We start from the raw sequence: 18779 nt of genomic DNA, 5'->3' as shown, positions 1-18779 counted from the left end.
CAATATCCAGAGGCTAGTCGCGTTATCTTGAAGGATTTTTATATGGATGATCTATTGTCAGGTGCCCAAACAGTCGAACAGGCAAGGGTGCTTAAACAGGAAATAGATCAGGTTTTGCAAACAGCTGGGTTTATTCTTCGCAAATGGACATCAAACATGAACATTTGTTTATTGATTGAATCGATCAACTGTAATTCTATTAAATTGGGATAATGAAACACCGGATTTCTTAACTACTATAATGAATTTGGCTGTACAAGTTATATGTTTGCAAGTTAACAGCTACAAGCGTACTGGGGTTCTATGGTACCCCAATTTCCAGGGGATGTTAATTGTCGCCTTGGATTCTGCATACCAAAGCGCCATCCAGGTCCCTGATTGGTCCACGTCCTCATTCCTTTGTTCCTAAGATGTGACTTCAGGATGACCATATGTGGCTCCTGGCGCCAAGGAAGTTCCAGTTCTATTTTTAGCCCTCGCTGATACCTGCAGGGGTTGGCTTTTCGACCTAAATGCGACTTTGTGAATATTCAACTCTCCTTAAAGTTTGTGTGAAATTCACTTGACGCAACATACCGCCCCCCTTGAAAGCTCTGCCTTGATTACGCTGTTGCGTTGATTGTGTTGCTGTGTTCTCCCCAAATGGAACACCAAAATGCCTTGAATACGCTGAACTCTGCTACCGTTTGCACTTGTACACCTTAGCGTTGTTTCCCGATTTTACAACACTACCCGTCGAAATCTTTCGCAATGTTCACTATCCGGCTCGAAGGACCAATGTTTTTGGTTGAATCGATCAACTTTAATTCTATTAAATTGGGATAATGAAACACCGGATTTCTTAACTACTATAATGTTTTTGGCTGTACAAGTTATATGTTTGCAAGTTAACAGCTACAAGCGTACTGAGGTTCTATGGCACCCCAATTTCCCGGGGATGGTAATCGTCGCCTTGGATTCTGCATATCAAAGCGCCATCCAGGTCCCTGATTGGTCCACGTCCTCATTCCTTTGTTCCTACGATGTGACTTCAGGATGACCATATGTGGCTCCTGGCGCCAAGGAAGTTCCAGTTCTATTTTTAGCCCTCGCTGATACCTGCAGGGGTTGGCCTTTCGACCTAAAATGCGTTTTTGTGAATATTCAACTGTCCGTAAAGTTTGTGTGAATTTCACTTGACGCAACATTACCTCTAGTATGACCCCTTGAACTACTAAACAACCCTGTATATAGGGAGCACCCTTTTTTTACCTCAATTTGCAGATAGTGAGTAATCTGCACTGCATTGAAGATCGATCACTATGCTTTCTATTGCTTTTATTCAATACTGTCTTTCATCTTGGAGGTTTTGAATTGATTGTGGAGCATTGGCACAGATGGGCCTCATGACTCTAGATGATTTTCGATGAAAATCCTGATCATTTCGACGCATTTCAAGTAGTCAATCAGCGTAGATACGAAGTGGCTGGTGATCGACCGGCTTGAGTTTTTGTACTAACTGAACTTCAAAAGCCTTAAGACCTAAGTCTTAATGCGAAATACAATGTAATGCGTTTGTTGAATGCCTAATTCCCAAGAGCAACATCTGGTCTACGTTGTTCTCAACGCACACTGTTTCGATTCTTCACATCACAAACTCGTCCCAACAGCTCAAATTTCAAAAGATGTCAGCTTAACAGATGACAGCTAATTCATGATTTTGATCAGTTATTCCTTAATTTGAACTTGTTATAGCAGAATGTTTTTTTTTACTTGTTTTCATTTTGTTATTCTATGATAATTCTGAAAAATAAATCCTATTATTATTAATTTATGCAACTTGTTTTTTTTAATTTTTATTAGTTCATCTGGGATCTTCTTGTGCGGATTATGATTCAAATTCAAATTCTTAATTGATCCCTTTGTCATTACAAAGAATGTATGGAACACTGAGCCGCAGGAAGTAACATTCAGAAATCCTCCTGGAAGGGATTGTCGATATTCATTTTGTGGCTAATTATGGCCAAAAGTAAATAAATATTCATTAAAGTTCAATCATCATTTAGAACAAATTTTCGGCTAATCTGGCTCCGGGCCATCCTTTACTCTTTCCAAAACTCAAAACTTCATCCTTCTTAGTCTGAGGCATAACTTGTTCCATACAGTAGACTCCCAGGACTGAGTTGAATTAAATTCAAAAGGCAGTCCTATCAACATAATACTAAACTGTTGAAATCTTTTTTATGCCATCTCTAGATATTTATTTGTTGATCAGCTGTCCAGTTCATCAAATAACCCTCGTTTACATCCAAGAATGCCATTCATCAAGTTCAAACTCTGGCCTTCATTCTGGACTATTCATCTCGTAACAAGTATCCCAGTTGGCCTAATTTCAATATATAACTTATGATTATTGACGACCGAAAGAGAAAATGTTGCGCACTCCCTTGTACCTCCTACGGCGGCTGTTGCTGGGAGTGGCATTGATTATTTAGGGTAGATCAGGGTGAAGGACAAAGAGGTGGAGTCTGTTGACTGGAATTTCTGCCCCGTATCTCCCCAAGAAAAATAATTACAGTTTGATGAAATTCGATATCTTTGCCAAGCAGGGTTACGAGGCTGCTTCTGTTAGAAAGACGCTTCGAGGGTGGGGCGAAATTGAATTTGTAAGGTAGCTTTTAGGGAACTTATGATGAAAAGTTTATCCAATTTTCTGACAAAGTTAAAATATTATGTTACCGTCTCCGATGGGACTTTCATCTCACGTTGTTAAACTTGGGATCATTCAGAGCCTTCAAGTTCACCATGTGCCCCTGAAGAATAGATTATGATCTTCCAGCTATTGAATAATTGTTTGGTACATTCGATTAGCTTCAACTCGATCTTGTAGATTTTGAAATCTGAAAATTGTAGGCTTAGGAGTGAATTCTCGAATGTTGTTTAAGGCATTATCAAGCTACGATGAGATAATCTATTAAACCTATAGGTATATTTGATGTCAAAAATACTACTTAGCTATTTGCTAATTTCTGGGAAGGCCCAAAATGAATTTGAAATTAAAAAAAAATACATTCTGAGAGAAATCAATAGATGTTCACTTAATTTTGAACGGGAAGGTATGCCATTATATATGAGTCAAATGGCCCCCAAGGCTACCATTGCAAGCACCATATCTTTTTTATGAATTGTTCGATGATCATTCGCACATTCTCGGCTGTATGTCCGCCATAACTTCATTCCATCTTTATGGTCTTCAATCGATTGTGGAGTCTTGGCATTGACCTCATCTTTCACGTGGCCAAATTGTGATCACCTCTTCGAGATACAAAGACCTTGCCAAAAAAGTACCACATGACCCACTTTCTCTATTAAAAAAATTTAGAGGGTTGATGGGGATGACCCCATCATGGAAAAGAAAATCAAATATTGGCATGGGCAGCCTTCGGCAAACTGAGTTTCATCTTTAAGGACGAAAATATTTCTCTTCACTTAAAATGCAAAACCTACGACAGCTGTATATTACCAGTGGTCTAGAAACTATGGCAATAAGGAAAAAAGTGGCAGAACAACTGAGAGTAACTCAAAGGGCCATGGAAAGGATTATGCTGGGTATCAGCTTGAGGGACAGAATTCCGAACACAGAAATACGAAAAAAATCCAGGGTAACTGACATCATGAGTAGAATAGCTAAACTTAAGTGGCAGTGGGTGGAACATGTTACAAGGCAGAGTGTGGAGAGATGGTTACACAAAGTGACGTTTTGGAGACAAAAAGAAGCATAGGAAGACCGAGAAAAAGATGGATAGACGACATAGTCAATGTAGCCGGCAAGCAATGGATGTGATCAGCAAAAGACAGGGAAGCATGGAAAAAGAGGCCTATGTCTATAGATGAAAGAGGGCCAAAGAAGATGGGGATGGCACAGGGTGCAAAAAAATCCTTCATAAATGCATAAAAATTTGGTAAAAGTTAAACAAAAATTGACCTGTTTCAAGATTTTGTTGCGGAATATTTTTCTTCTGAGGAAATTAATTTGTTCCATAATTTTGAGGCGCACTATTAGAGAAATAACATAGTCAATCAATTTCTTCGAAGTTTTCAGAAAGACTGGCACTTTGCCAAATACATGTCATCCTCATAAGCTGTGTTGTGACGTCAGCAAACAGAAATCTATTGAACCATTAATAATTATTCGATGGGTGAATTTGAAGGTGGCTTCGAAAAAAACTCGAAAATAATTAACTTCGATATCGAATAACCGATGAATTTCTTCTGCGACATCCTTTTTTTGCGAGCGAGAACTCGAGTCGTTATTGTCGCCCACTCATCCGACAGCGTCACGACGCGACCTCCCAATACGTATATCTCGCTGCTTGGAAACCTACCCCAACAAAATTGACGGGGCTTCAACCGGTGGCGGCGAAGAAAAACTCAAAACTCATTATCGAACGTAACAACATGAAAACCCCTCTGGAGGTGGTTATTGCGTCGCATTCAACATCCCCGTCGTCATTCCCTGACCTTCCCATGTTTTCTATGATGCCCTAGCAGCAGCGCTACCCACCTAGGAGACGCCATCATAGCCGGGTAAACAAGTCTGATGCGGGGGGGTCCCGGGGGAAGAGGAAGTCTGCGTGGGGGTCCGCGTAGGCGTCGAAGCTCCCGAAGTCGTCCAGATCAAAGGGGGTGAGGTAGGTCGTGTTGATCTGCGAGGCAGTATCCGGGTTATGAATGAGGAGGGGGTGAAACAGCTGAGAGGTGTGTGGTGTGGTGGAGGGCTCGATGATAAGAGTTATGGCTGCCTATTGTTCGATTTATACCGGGATTTGACATTGGATGGAAAATTTGATCACAGATTCTACGCCCCTGTTGGAGAGTTGTTTGTAAAAGTTTTCCAATATGAATATTCTTTTGAGATTGAGTAATAGAAAAAATCATCAACTCCAAAGAACAAAGCATGTGTAGATGTATCTCAGTATAAGCAGAGGAAATGTAAACGGAGCATCATATACATTTCAACTTATGATACAAGAGGACAAATAACAACCTCAGCAAAAACTGTGTCTCCTCGTATAGATGCAGTGATTTGTTTGTGTATTTGTTAACAGAATAAGCTGACATCTTAATATTGAAAGGCTTCCTCTTCATCCAAACAGAATCTTCTTCATCCTTCCTTTTCACCAACGGTTGACGACTTTATAATTAAATCCTAAAACAAAAAAGAACCAGAAAGGAGTACTAAATGTTAGTTTCCATTATATTGATTTGAAGTTAGCGACTCATTCTAAAAATAATCTGAAGCTGAATGAATATCTTGGAAACCACCATGAAATTTTTAAATTGGACAAGTATTCACCAAGTGGTCAATGGTTTCTTCTACACCACCTAGTGGCTTTCAATAGAATGTCATTTAAAGAGCATACTTTTGCAACGACCATGACCAGTCCTAAATCAATTTAAAATACACCAAATTGTCCTAGGAAGATTGAAACCTAGAACTTCCTCTGAAGGATCCACGATTAGACTTTTGTTGAAGACATTACAAGCCGAACGCCAAATTTCCTTGTCACTTTCATTAGGTTGAAGAAAGGTATTAATCCATAAAGGTTTTCGTGACTTTAATCTGGCAGTTCTTGTATCTGGGAGGTAAGATACAATTGGAAATAAGTTCGGGAGAAATGAATTTTTTCCCAAGATTTCTTGACTGCGACCTCACTACGAATATGAGGCGGAAGTATATGTGATAGCACTGGTATAGTATATCCAAAGTCACTTGGAAGAAGCCGAAATATTTCGATTATACAAGGGTTGTTCAAGTTTCTGGAAATTCCTTTTGGGATTAGTGAATTTATTGCCTAACAATACTTTCAAATTAACCCCGTTATTTAGCGTATCGAGGTATCCACTTCAAAGGGACATCTGGCCAAGCGTTTCTATGGACTAGTTCAAGTGACTTTGGATATACTACACTATAACCAATGTAAAGGTATAGAGCTAATAGTTCTTTTGATAATTCTCATAGAAACGTTAAGGTGTACATCAATATCGAATTCCAAATTATAATAAATTCACAACAGAACGAGCCCAGTCAATCTTCAACTCACATCCAAGGGTTATTTCTTTGGATGTTTCTAAATCCAACCCGAAGAGCCAATCAATGATGATAACACAGATTGATGTTTGAGAAATTCGTTATTCAATCGGAAATTCTGAAGCCAGATGGTTTTTTTGCTTCGAAACCTCTTTCTTCTTCTTCTTCTTCTTCTTAATTTAAGCCTAGGGCAGGAAAGATGAAGTTTCTTCTGTTCGGTGTACCGAAAATCCATAAAGACGACCATCATGAAGGCCCTCCAACTGCAATTCTCCATCCAACGAATAAACCTCTCCTTTCCTATCTTCTTACTGTTTCACACCACGAAAATTCAACAGGTCAGAAACCCCGTTTCATAAAAGCCAAACTTCACTACGTGCTGGGATGGGAGAGAAAAAGGGCGACTTGACAAATTCCAGCATACGAAATCTGCGAATCCGTATAAGATAAGGGGGATTCCACACCCCCGTCTATAAATTCGTAGACGGAAACCCCTTGCGAAGCGTTCGAAAACGCTCCATTTGCTTTGTTTCACCGCCGAATGGCGGTGTCGCTGACCCAAATTTCGGAACTGGAACACTTGTTGGAATTGGACCCGGGGGTGATTTCGAGAGACCATTCGTGGACCTAAACATGTTATGTTGGAGGGGTTGTTTATGTATTGTTATCGTTTATCGGTATTGTAAAACTATTAGGAAATAGTGCATAGATTCTAGGATGTTTTTTAAATGGTTGTTTTTTAATAAAATGATCATTCGATAAGCCTGTTGTCGAAAGTTCGCAGAAGTATTGCAGTAGATATACTGAAGTGTAATGGTAACACACATCCCAAAGAGTACCAATTGATGTTTATGGCTCTCAGGGCAAAATTTGACAGCACACCGTAAATTTTACAGTAAAGATTGTTAGTTTAAGAATACTATAGGGTGTTTTTTTTCGAGGTATATAACTTTAAGTTTGCAATACTGTTCAAGATGGCGACCGATTTAACAGCTGTCAAGTGATTTATTCTCAGTTTGGTTTGGCAATTCATCATGAATAGACTCACGCCTGAACAACGTTTGCGAATAGTACAATTTTATTTCGAAAATAATGGTTCTGTGCGGAATACGTATCGCGCACTACGTCCATTAGCGATGAAGCGCACTTCTGGTTGAATGGCTACGCCAACAAACAAAACTGCCGCATTTGGAGTGAAGCTAATCCTCAAGTCTATGTCGAAACACCGTTACATCCAGAAAACTGACTGTTTGGTGCGCTTTATGGGCTGGTGGAATCATTGGTCCGTACTTCTTCAAAAAAAAAAAAAGAAAAACTTCTAGTTTCCTCAGCTGCTTCTTCATCATAGTTGCAAGCCTTCTTTATGAGGGAGTTTTGGTTGATTTTTTGCTTTATTTGTAAACTGGGTTACGCTGTGGTCGTTATAGGTTGCAGACGAACCATAGTTCACTTACAGTTCATCTCAAGATTGTATTCTGCACGACTTTTCTACAATTTCTGCAGATCGGACTATGCGTCACAGCCGATGTGACGTGTAGTGAGCTTCTTGTATCTCTCAGATCCTTGGCCTCGTTTTTCCATTTGATCCTCCTACCGAACATTACCACGTGTCCATGGGATATTTTTTCTTTCGACCGAAGAGGACTCTTCTAAGGGTTCACTTCGATTCTCCATCGAGCAAACCATGATTGGAGTCTTGAGATGGCTTCTTGTAGGTATTTAGTTATCATTTTGGTACAACACGAACTGGAAAGCACTTGGTCCATCCGTGAGTTGTTTCACCACTCGGAGCATTTGCTTGTGTTGCACAGTGGAGGTTGGCTTCGAAAACTTATGCAATTGTATGATCTTCTTTTCTTCCATTATTGCCTCCAATATTTTCAAAATGACCGATGCCGTTATCATCCCTATAAGTAAATTTCAATAACGTTTAAAAAGGTAATTCTAAAATAAATTTTTTGATATCAAATGTTTTTCTTAGCACTTCAGAACATCTGATCTATCTTGTCTCAAACCTGTATGGAGCATGATAATTAGCAGCCTCTACAAATTTTAGTGATTTTTCTCGTGAAGTTGAGGTTGACTAGAACCCTTATCGAATCAGGGCGGGGGAGAATTTCTAGAAGAATCTCGGACACCTTGATTAAGATCTCTCCAGCATACTTCGTCAAAATCTAAAGAGAAATAATAAGGTTTTGAGTAACCAAAGAGATTTCTTCGAACAAGTTTATTCTCTCAAATCTCAGATAAATCATGTTACGTCTTCCCATAACCTCAGTGAACCGTGCCAAGTATGGCACTCCAGCTTTGACATTCATTTTCAGACCAGCAATTTCCTCGCGTTTCCACCGCCTGCAAACCATCAGCTACGACTCAATTTGCCAAATTGCTAATTATCAAAACACCACGGATGTATGGGTCGTTACACGTATCCCCACCCCCACTGCACGTTCATCTGACCGGTGGTAGGGGAACACCCGATGTCGTGGAGGGGGTAGGGGACATGACCTTGCCGTAACCAAGGCAACCAGACAACGCTCATACGCCTTACCCGGCGTTTTTCTTGTCGAGGTCGCGGAGAAATGGGCACAGAACTTCGTCGAGGGTACCTGGTGGAAATGAAATTGGGCATATCGATTCGAAAACGTTTCGAGTGGGCCGTTGTTCACCTCGCCCTAAAAGGGAGGTTATTCGGCGAAAAACGAAATTGAGACCGTTTTTTTTTCAGTCGCTCACCTGAAATGGATAGCTTCCAATGGAATGGTTTCACCATATAGGTAGTTTCATTTGATTTTGTTGATGATTCTGAATCGACACATTCTTCAATACCAACAATTTCAATTACGAAAACATGGAGTAAATGAGCCATCAAAATTTCAAAACATTCGCATTAGTAAAACTTGAAATCGGTGTTGAATAAATTGTTCTATGCCACTAGGGATTCATCAAGCCAAATTGCTTGGCAATTTAACTAACTACTTGACTTGAGAATCAAGCTCGTGAAAAGTTACATACTTGAGCTTCACTTGACTTGATTTTAGATATTTATTGCTTGACTTGACATCAAGTTACTTGATATTACTAGAGCTTGATATGCACGCGTCGTACGGAATATATTTCTGCAATCTCGTGCGCGCATAGACTAAATAAGGGGATTCCTCGAGCGCCGAGAGACTGAAGCATTCGCCAATGTGACTTTATTTTTAGTTTTCTCAAATTTCTATGAAGGCTATTGGTAGATTTTGGTATTTTAAGAAATAGCTTTCCAAACTTGGCCATAATGGCCAAGGATTTTTCATCAACGCCAGCATCGCTATTTTTGTAGTTTTTTCTAAAACCTTCAGCTCCTGTTGAAAGTCAAGTTTCCAGAGCTGCTCTTACAGTTACAAAAACCCGCAATAATTGGGCGACAAATCTATAAGATGCCTTATGAAATCAAACAAAGTAAGAAACTTTATTTTTTATTTTTCTTCATTTTGTTATGATTTATATTGATTAAATTCATGTTTCTATTTCAAAAAAGTTGATATTTTCGGTTTTTTTATACAATAAGTTCAATAAATAAAAGGTTTCTTCTCATTTCATATTTTTTTCATTGATTGACTTGAGATTGAAAAATACTACTTGACTTGCGCTTGATTTGAAATCAACTCAAGCTCAAGCAAAACCGTGAATCCCTAATCCCATCACAGCCTATCTGCCTTGATAAATGGTTTTCATTTTGATTTTAAAAAACGAGTTTATCTTAAGAGAAATCAATGGATGTCTATTTCATCGTAAATGGAAAGGAGGTGTGCCATTACCGATGGAAAACGATATAAGCCAAATGCCCGCCACAGCTACGGCTGAGCACCAAATCCATGAAATTTTCCATCACCAATTCGGACATTTGCAGCTGTATTGTCCTCGATAACTTCACGAATTTAATGAAAAAGCGATCGACTTTTGGAAAAACTAATTAAATTGAATATATGTATTTCTTTTGGAACCTGTTCAAGCTTTATCTTTGTTGTGGAACAAACAAAGGAGCATATCATTTTTACATGTCAGCATCATAACATAGAAACCCGTTTTTCTGTCATGAAATTGTTGCAACTACATTTCATTCTTTGAATTGATTGAGAATTTGTCATACATGAACTTTATACATTCAACCATTATTTTTGGAAAAAAAATTTTGTCCGTTGAAATGCTCAAGTGAAATGACTTTTGATGCGAGGTATACCGGGTGTCCCTTAATTGAGAGATTCTCCAAGGAATTTGCTTTCGTGATACAGAGTAGTGAAGTTTGAATTTTTATCAGTTTTTTCTCATATGATCTGCATTTCTCGAGATATTCCACTGAAATTTTGCATAATTATTCCAAATCGGAGTTTGCATCACGTGAAATTCCAATTTCGGTTGGAAATCTACAGGGTGATATTTTTTTTGGTGGCCGCTTTTTTCCGCCTTTTTGGTGGGACCACTGGTAGTTTGAAAAAAATGTAAAAAAATATTTTTAGTTTTATCGTATTTTCTACTGCTTTCGAGAAAAAAATTTCAAACAATTCTCTCGAAATTCTCAGGAAAATAAAATTGCCATAGAAATCCAGTAAGGGTGCTGTGATGAATAAACTAATTATTTATTTTGATGCTCATATACTCGATCTTTAGGAATGTTTCATTAAGGTTTCTGAAACTCGTATAATAATCATCACAAAAAAAAGTTGGACTGCAAGAAACACCTTGTATCTTGAAAACAAAGCGTTAGCTGGCCCATCTTTATAATTTTTTTTTTCTCTCTAAAAATGAAGATATCTCTTATTTTCATTTAGGAATACTCTGTATTTTTCGAGTGATTTCAGCCTCCGATGTAGCGAAATCAAAATCTCTTTGATCTGCCGCCGATCAATCGTTTCTCCTTCATATTCTTACCCTTAGCCTCTCTCTCCTCTCATTCTCTCCGCCCAAGATCTCTCTCCCCGAATCCTGCGGAATGTGTTTGCGAAACGAAACGAATCGACGGAAAAATTTCAATTTGTTCGGACGGAAAAAAAACCGTTTACGAGTCCGTGAATCGTCGATTCGGTAAGGGTGGGGCAGGACGTTCGGGCCGCTGACGGGCGGACAATTCCGCGAATATGTATTTTCCTCGCCGGCAAAAATTGACGGTAACGTCGTCTCCGACAGCGCTTTTCGCCCCCTGGGATGGAAAATACATCAGGACATAGACGGCATGAAATATGTGTATATGTATTTTCCGACGGAACGTCGTTCCTGAGAAAATAAATAAATCAATCGATATCTGGAAGACGGTTGGAAATGTCGAGCTGCGAGAGAGTTGACGGGGGTGAAGGGGGTTGGCGGGATAAAAGGATATTCCAATTGTGTCATCGACATTTCCAAATTTGCTGCGACAAACATTCGATATCAAAAACATTATAAGGAAGTCTTTAGAAATATTTACTTCTGAATCAAATACCCTTACAAATACTTTTATGATTGTTTCAACAATATTTTAAAATTTTCTGAAAAAAACTAGCTGATATTAAAAACATTATAATTTCTCAGAAATTCTGTAAAATTTTTACTTTATAAGTGAATTACTTTTATAATTGTTTCATCAACATTTTCAAATTTGCTGCAAAAACCATCCAATATTGAAACCATTATAATTTCTGAGAGATTGTTTAAAAATATTCACTTTCACAAGTGGATTACTTTTATAATTGTTTCAACAAAATTTTGAAATCTGCTGCAAAAACAAACTATTCGTTATGGAAAACTTATAATTTCTCAGAAAGTCTGTAGAAATATTTACTTTTCTGAATCAAGTACTCTTATAAATATTTTTATGATTGTTTCAACAATATTTTAAAATTTGCTGAAAAAACCAGTCAATATTGAAAACATAATTCCTCAGAAATTCTGTAAAATTTTCACTTTTATACGTAAATTACTTTTATAATTGTTTCATCAACATTTTTAAATTTGCTGCAAACCATTCAATATTGAAACCATTATAATTCCTTAGAGATTCTGTAAGAATATTCACTTTTACAAGTGGATTACTTTTATAATTGTTTCAACAACATTTTGAAATCTGCTGCAAAAACTATTCGTTATTGAAAACTTATAATTCCTCAGAAATTCTGATGAAATCTTCTTTTTTTGAGTGAATTACATTTATAATTGTTCCATCGACATTTTCGAATTTGCTGCAAAATCATATCAAAAACCTTATGTCTCAGAATTTCTGTAGAAATATACATTTTTATAAGTGAATTACATACTCTTTCAGTTGTTTCATCGATATTTTTAAATATGCTCCCTAAACCATTTGATATTGAAGACGATATAATTTCTCATAAATTCTGTAGAAAAATTTACTTTCATGAGTTAATTACTTTTATAATTGTTTCATCAACTGTTTCAAATCGGCTGCAAAAACCATCTTAATGTTAAAAACATTATAATTTTTTATAAATTGTATAGAAAACTTTATTATTATACAGAGTGAGTCTTTGACTTGTACATATATTTCAACGGAAGATTCCTGAGGTCAAAAGAAACACACTTTTTTCCTTCACTATTTTTGCCGATTCGATTTTTTCCCAGATCAACAAAAAACTATATCTCGAAAATCATTTCCTTGCAAGATTTAACTAAAAATTCCATTTTTTATGGATTTTCAACAGCTTTTATTTTTTTAACTAAGCCAAATCGGAAAAAACGGTGAAGGAAAAAGTGTTTTTTTTTTACCTCAGAAATCTACTGTTAAAATATATGTACAAGTCAAAGATTCACCCTGTGTATATACAGAGTGCTCTTGTATTGGAAGAACAAAGAAAAATGAGAGATTCCTTGGATAATTTTATTGATCTTTATTAATATTCGCTACAGATTTGTAAGTACAAAAAAAGTGATTTATTCATCACATCTTACTAACCGAATAATTTGGATAACCTACTTGAGAATTGTTGAGTTTTTTTCTCGAAATCGGAAGCAGATATAGATAAATAGATAGATAGATATATTCATCTCAAGTATATACAGATGATGTCAAAATATAAGTACATGTTTACACGTTAAAAATTTCACAGTACGATACAATTAACGACAAAATAAACAATTTTTCGTAGAAATGACTAGAATTTATGGGACAGAAACTCATCCATCGAGTAGACGACAAAATTACAAGAAACCAAAAGGTGTTTTACTGGACCAAGGTTTGATTTCACATTTTTCTAAATTACCATTGGTCTACAAAAAAATGTTCTGGAGGAAAGAAACGGACACTGCAGTTTTGCATTCAAAATTAGCATATCACATGATGAAAACAAATTATACGTATATCTAAGTAAGCCAAATTAAGTTGAATATCTTATGAAAGGAAGGAGTTATGAAAAGAAACTTGAAGAATAGAAAAAACTTTAACACCTTGTATCTATTTTTTTAATAGATATGTGCCTCCAAATGACACTCATAATTCAGTCTCTTTGTGATAACTACTCAATCGATTTTGGTGACTTTTGCAATTTGAATAAATAAAAATATGAGTGATTATTTGTTACCAATACTTACTTCATAAGTATTAAAGACCTGCAGGGACGGACTGACCCTATAGCACATTGAATTTCTGGTTGAAGATATGAAAAAATATCTCCTTTTATGTATTTTATCATTAATTCTGTCAAAAAATTCACTGTTTTCGAACCATCAATGGGTCTTATTCAACTTTGGGGCTTAAATTGAAAAATTTGAACAGAATATTCTTAAATATTCCTCACATTACTCGGTGTTTTCGCTATTTATGAATATAATTATTACTGAATTAATAAAATATCCTTCGTTTTATTCGTTTCAGCAATGCGGTCAGCACGTCAAAGACGACTACACCAACTGGACCAGGAACACCATGGGCATCAACAAACAGGGTTACGAGGCGAAGATGAACGAGCACAACCAGATGGGAAAAGGTAAGTTTCCTATCCAGCAGCCCGCAAGCGAGCGACAAATATGATTTCGCAATTAACGGAGACTCCGAGAGATCTATACTACCCAACAATTTAAATGGATATTATCAGATTATTCAAATTTCCTGTAGCTTCTATAGAAAATTAATTACACTCGAATAATTCGAACATAAAGCAATTTTTTTTCATTCGGTAAATAAATGAAAGGTATTATCATCTCCTGAATTGCTTTTAACTTATTTATTGTAATATTCATGGGAGCTCCTGAGGTCGGTTTCATGGACTATATCCATATCACCTTATATACAATCCTTTTGGGGGATAATTTTTTCAATTCTAAATCTTCCAACATTCTGGCAATGTCCATTATCATCAGTATTGCAAATATTGTCATTGTAAACCTGATGTGTTAACTTATTACAGTCAGTCACCACAGAGACTATGTAGCCTGTACGAAAAAACGTACACACTTGAAATTAACAAAAAAGCAACATTTTGGACATATTTACGGAACCCCTTGTCGGATTTTGCCCATTTACGATCTTCAAGATCAGAAATTACCCTGCAAATTACGAGTATCTATAGGTCCTCCGTTCGAATACTAGTGTTCACGAACGGACAGACAGATTCTAATTCGAGGACAAATTCGTCATCGATTAATCTAACCTTATCCTTATAGACCATTTCTGGCTCAAAATTCAAATGTTTAGGACATAATATTAGTTACATCACGAATAAATTTTTTCAGTATTATCCTTCGATATAAAAATCCACATCAATTGTTGAGCGGCGTATATTTCAGCACATTCGCCGACCTACGTAAGGAATCTCTCGATGTAAATAATCCCGTCTAGAGAAAAGTCGTCGAGATAGTTGTACTAGTCACAATAGATAGACACTCTGAAACCAGAAATCTCCTCCTGAAAAATCCTAGATCAATTTGCTGGACGCCATTAAATATAAAGATACAGTTATACAATTTATGAGTGAATAGGATGCAAATGGAGCGGTACGGAAAAAACGTATTTACGAGGGGCGTCCATTAATGATACAACATTTCGTTGATATACAAAAAATCTTGGAATGTCGTCCATTTGTGACTCCCAGAGAAGTTGTAGCAATAGCACTTGTGGACTTTTCCACATTTTCATAAGATGTTTTCTTTTCGAGATTTTTATAGATTCAACTCAAAAAATTCACCCAGTATTGTTGGATCTCCGATGCGCTATCCGTGACGTCATATATTGCTAAAATAAATATACTATAGATTTAGGCACATTTATTAACATGGGAGTTGAAATTTAAATGCCGACAATACTGAAATATTTATCAATGCACCCCGTACATTTTACCGAAATATATTTCCTGCAATCGACATGCGGAAACGTTGCCTCGTTTTGTTACGCAAACATCATTAGCGAAATTAAACATTCGTTCTTGGCGAACTCAAGGTTGGCAAAATTCGTACAGCACCTGTATCAGAACGTAATAAAGATATAATTCATTCCTTAGAAGAATTACCATTCTAATAATATATGGCCAACTCCGACTCATAAATATTCAACAGCGCTTATTGAATTTGTCTGTATCGATGCCAAGTCACCGTAATATCGTCAAATTATAGCGCGGGTACCAACACAACCGGACAAAAATCCCCATCGCTAGCCATCTCTGTACATGCAAGTTTTCGCATAACCAAACCGCCTTCTAGAGATGGCAAAAACCAACTGACTCCTTGATCTTATTAAAATTACATTATTCTACCTGGTATAAATTACCTTCGGTATTTATTTAGTATATTTACGTGTTTTTTATTGCGTTTTTTCATCGCTCCGATGCGGGTTTGATGCAAATTTGCGGTGATTTTGACGTGGCTTCTGTTTGTTGTAAATTTATAGATTTTATCATTATCCTGTTGAGGGTTCTATAAAAATTTATCGATAACGATTAGGTATGTTAACAAAATTACTGTTATGGCTTAAAATTAAACGGAGATGACGATTGAATAGATAGACGTTTTAATAAAAACGTTTTTAAGCGATGAAAAACAATTTATTCGTTATTACGATAATCGAGTTAAATGGAAAGTTTATTGGGTAAACATCGAAGCGTAATTTTCTATACTGCCAATCGAATTGATGGTATTTGATGTTAATCAGTTGATGAAAGCTTATGCGAGTGAATGAAGCGAAAAATTCATAGCTTGACCATGCAGCTATAATCTTGCGGTAATAGTGAAATGTAGGTATATCAACAAGTTGAAGAAAATAATTTCGTACTTAGTCTTTTTCATGAAGTTTTTCATATCCCTTATGTAGATACTGAATCCATCCTCTCATTCGATTCTGTCCATTCGGTATTCGAATTTCGCATTCGTGTTGGAATAGGACCCCATTATGCAACTTGTTTTGGAATATACTGTTGTTTCTCGGTTCGTCTACGTACAATTTACAAACCTATAATGAGATCACTAGTTTTTTTATGACAGTTAGTATAGGATTCTACGAAATTCATTAGTCTTAGTCAGACATTATATTCGTGTTCGATTAAATAATCTCTTTCTATCTGAAACCTTGCGGGAATCTAAATGGATTTCGATTATTAAACTTCTCTGAGAGTATTGGAAAATATGTCGCTTTCATCAGCTGACCACTATTGATGGGTTCTCTTGTGTTTTTTGACTAATCCATTCAATGGAGATGTTGGGGTAGAGAGTATCTCGATATCTGTATGAACTATTTCATATATCTCTGCCTCTCTCCCAATCTTTCCGTTTCATTTCAACCCGATCGAATATTATTGGAAATTCTTCTTTGGAATCTCTCAAGATATCTTCAGAAATAATTGGGCTTTTCCACTTCTGAGATCTATTGTAATCATCTTCAGCATGTATTAGCGAGCAGCTTATATCCAGACAAAAAACTTTGAAGGAAACTAAAGGGTTTTCCCATAAGAGGTCTGATTTTGACGAGCCCGATATCTAGTTAGCAGTCATTTTATGACAAGTGACACGTAAACACAACACAATTACAAAAATGGTTGAACTGTTGTAGTTACCTTCAACTGAAGCAGTTTTTGATCGTCGTGAAGCATCTTCTTGGTTGACAATAATGAATCTGGTTGAAAAATTCGAGCTGTTGGAACAAGCTAGTAATCTCAAGAAGTTGTCATATTTTCCTTGTATTTTTGTAATTTAAATATTTTGTTGTTGTATCTTTCTCTTTTGATTAGAAAAGAGATTCTTGGGCTCGCTAATTTGAATATATCGTTGTCAACTTCTGATGAAAAAGAAGGGATAAAGGTTTTTGTTTGAATGAAGAAGAAGCCCTTGATTATAAAATGTCATGTTATTTTGAATATAAATACATAAACCAATCACTGGACCTATACGGGAGATAGATGTTTGCAAAGGTTTTTATCTGTTCTCTTGCATCATACGTTGAAATGTATGATGCCCTATTCACATATCCTCTACTAATACTGAGATTCATCGACATAAGTTTTATATTTTGAAATTAACAACTTGTGATGTGAAGAATAGAAACCGCGAGCTTCACTCAAAAACAACTGAGAATTCTGCTGGTGCAGTCCGTACTGTTGACCAAAAACCCAGATTTGTCGATTCCTCGTCGATTTTGGGAATTAGGCATTCCACTAACGACAATTGGAAGATATTGACGTAGGCGACATCAATTATCAAGAAGAGGGCGCTACGTGAAAAAAGCAACGATCAAATCGTTATTTTGCGAGAATAATTTCATGCTATTTCTTGAAGAGGTGATAACAATTGGCCATCGAGGTCTTGTGATTTAACACCTTTAGACTTTTTTCTTTAGGTTCACGACTCACGTGAAAGGTAAGGTAAATTTAATGAAAAAGAAATGGTGATATCGTTTTCAAAACAACAACAAATGTTATTTATTGACCTAAGGCCAATTGGCCATCGACAGTATTAGTCCTGCAGCCAGGTGAATTAACAAAAATGTAATTATTCGATTTAAAAAAATGTCTGTAGGTTACTAATTTGATAATTCGAGTTACATTAAGGCATAAAAAAAGTTAGCAACTAGAGGTGAATCAATTAATGATTAATTGAACAGATAAGGTGGACATCAGCAACTCCCAGTACTGTCCCTAAACTCCTCGAGATGTTCTTTGATTGTTTTCAGTTGGTATTTTGCTTTAGAACTGAAATGCTGGCTTCGATGGCTCAAGTGTGGTCCTAGTATTTCCCAGTTGTGCGGCTTTTGGGCGAATTTCATGGATAGTTTACTCAATCTATCTTCAATGGGCTCAATTTTAAGTACGTTAGCATTGAGTTTAGAGGGTTGTGCAATGGATTATTGGGATGGCGAATTTTGCATATTTTCCTCATTGCTGTTGTTTCTGCTGTTTGTAGTTTTCTGATGATTGGTCTTCTACAGCCCAAGTAGAGATTGTGTCTATAATCGAGAAGTGGTCTACATATACTCTTATAGATTTTGGCGACTGTTTGTTGATATCTTTGTTTCAGTAAGTAAGGCAGCGAAAAACTTCAGATCTGGAGAATACCCTCTTCTTAACCGAGTCACTATGATATTTGAAATTCAGCTTTTGTCTATTTGAAAACCTAGGTACTTTATGTTAGCTTTAGGAGAGATGTTGAGTTGGTAGATAGTGATGTTGGTAGAAGTAGTGCTAATTTTGTGGTTGAATATCATTAGTTCGGTCTTGAGAGGGTTCAATGATAGTTTTTCAACCATTCCAGCGTAGTA

At 36.6% G+C, this 18779-nt stretch overlaps 1 protein-coding gene across 2 annotated transcripts in view; it reads left to right on the top strand.

Moving 5' to 3' along the window:
• LOC123677201 (zinc finger protein rotund-like) overlaps positions 1-18779 on the top strand; it is a 295742-nt gene that overhangs the window by 166530 nt on the left and 110433 nt on the right. For both annotated transcript variants that reach the window (XM_045613771.1, XM_045613772.1), the window contains exon 4: positions 13917-14028. In XM_045613771.1, coding sequence (XP_045469727.1) covers positions 13917-14028 — 112 coding nt within the window. The remainder of the gene's footprint in view (positions 1-13916; positions 14029-18779) is intronic.

Source organism: Harmonia axyridis, chromosome 3 (genome assembly GCF_914767665.1).
Source record: "Harmonia axyridis chromosome 3, icHarAxyr1.1, whole genome shotgun sequence".
Taxonomy (NCBI): Eukaryota; Metazoa; Arthropoda; class Insecta; order Coleoptera; family Coccinellidae; genus Harmonia; species Harmonia axyridis.
This window is presented reverse-complemented; position numbering and strand designations above follow the sequence as displayed.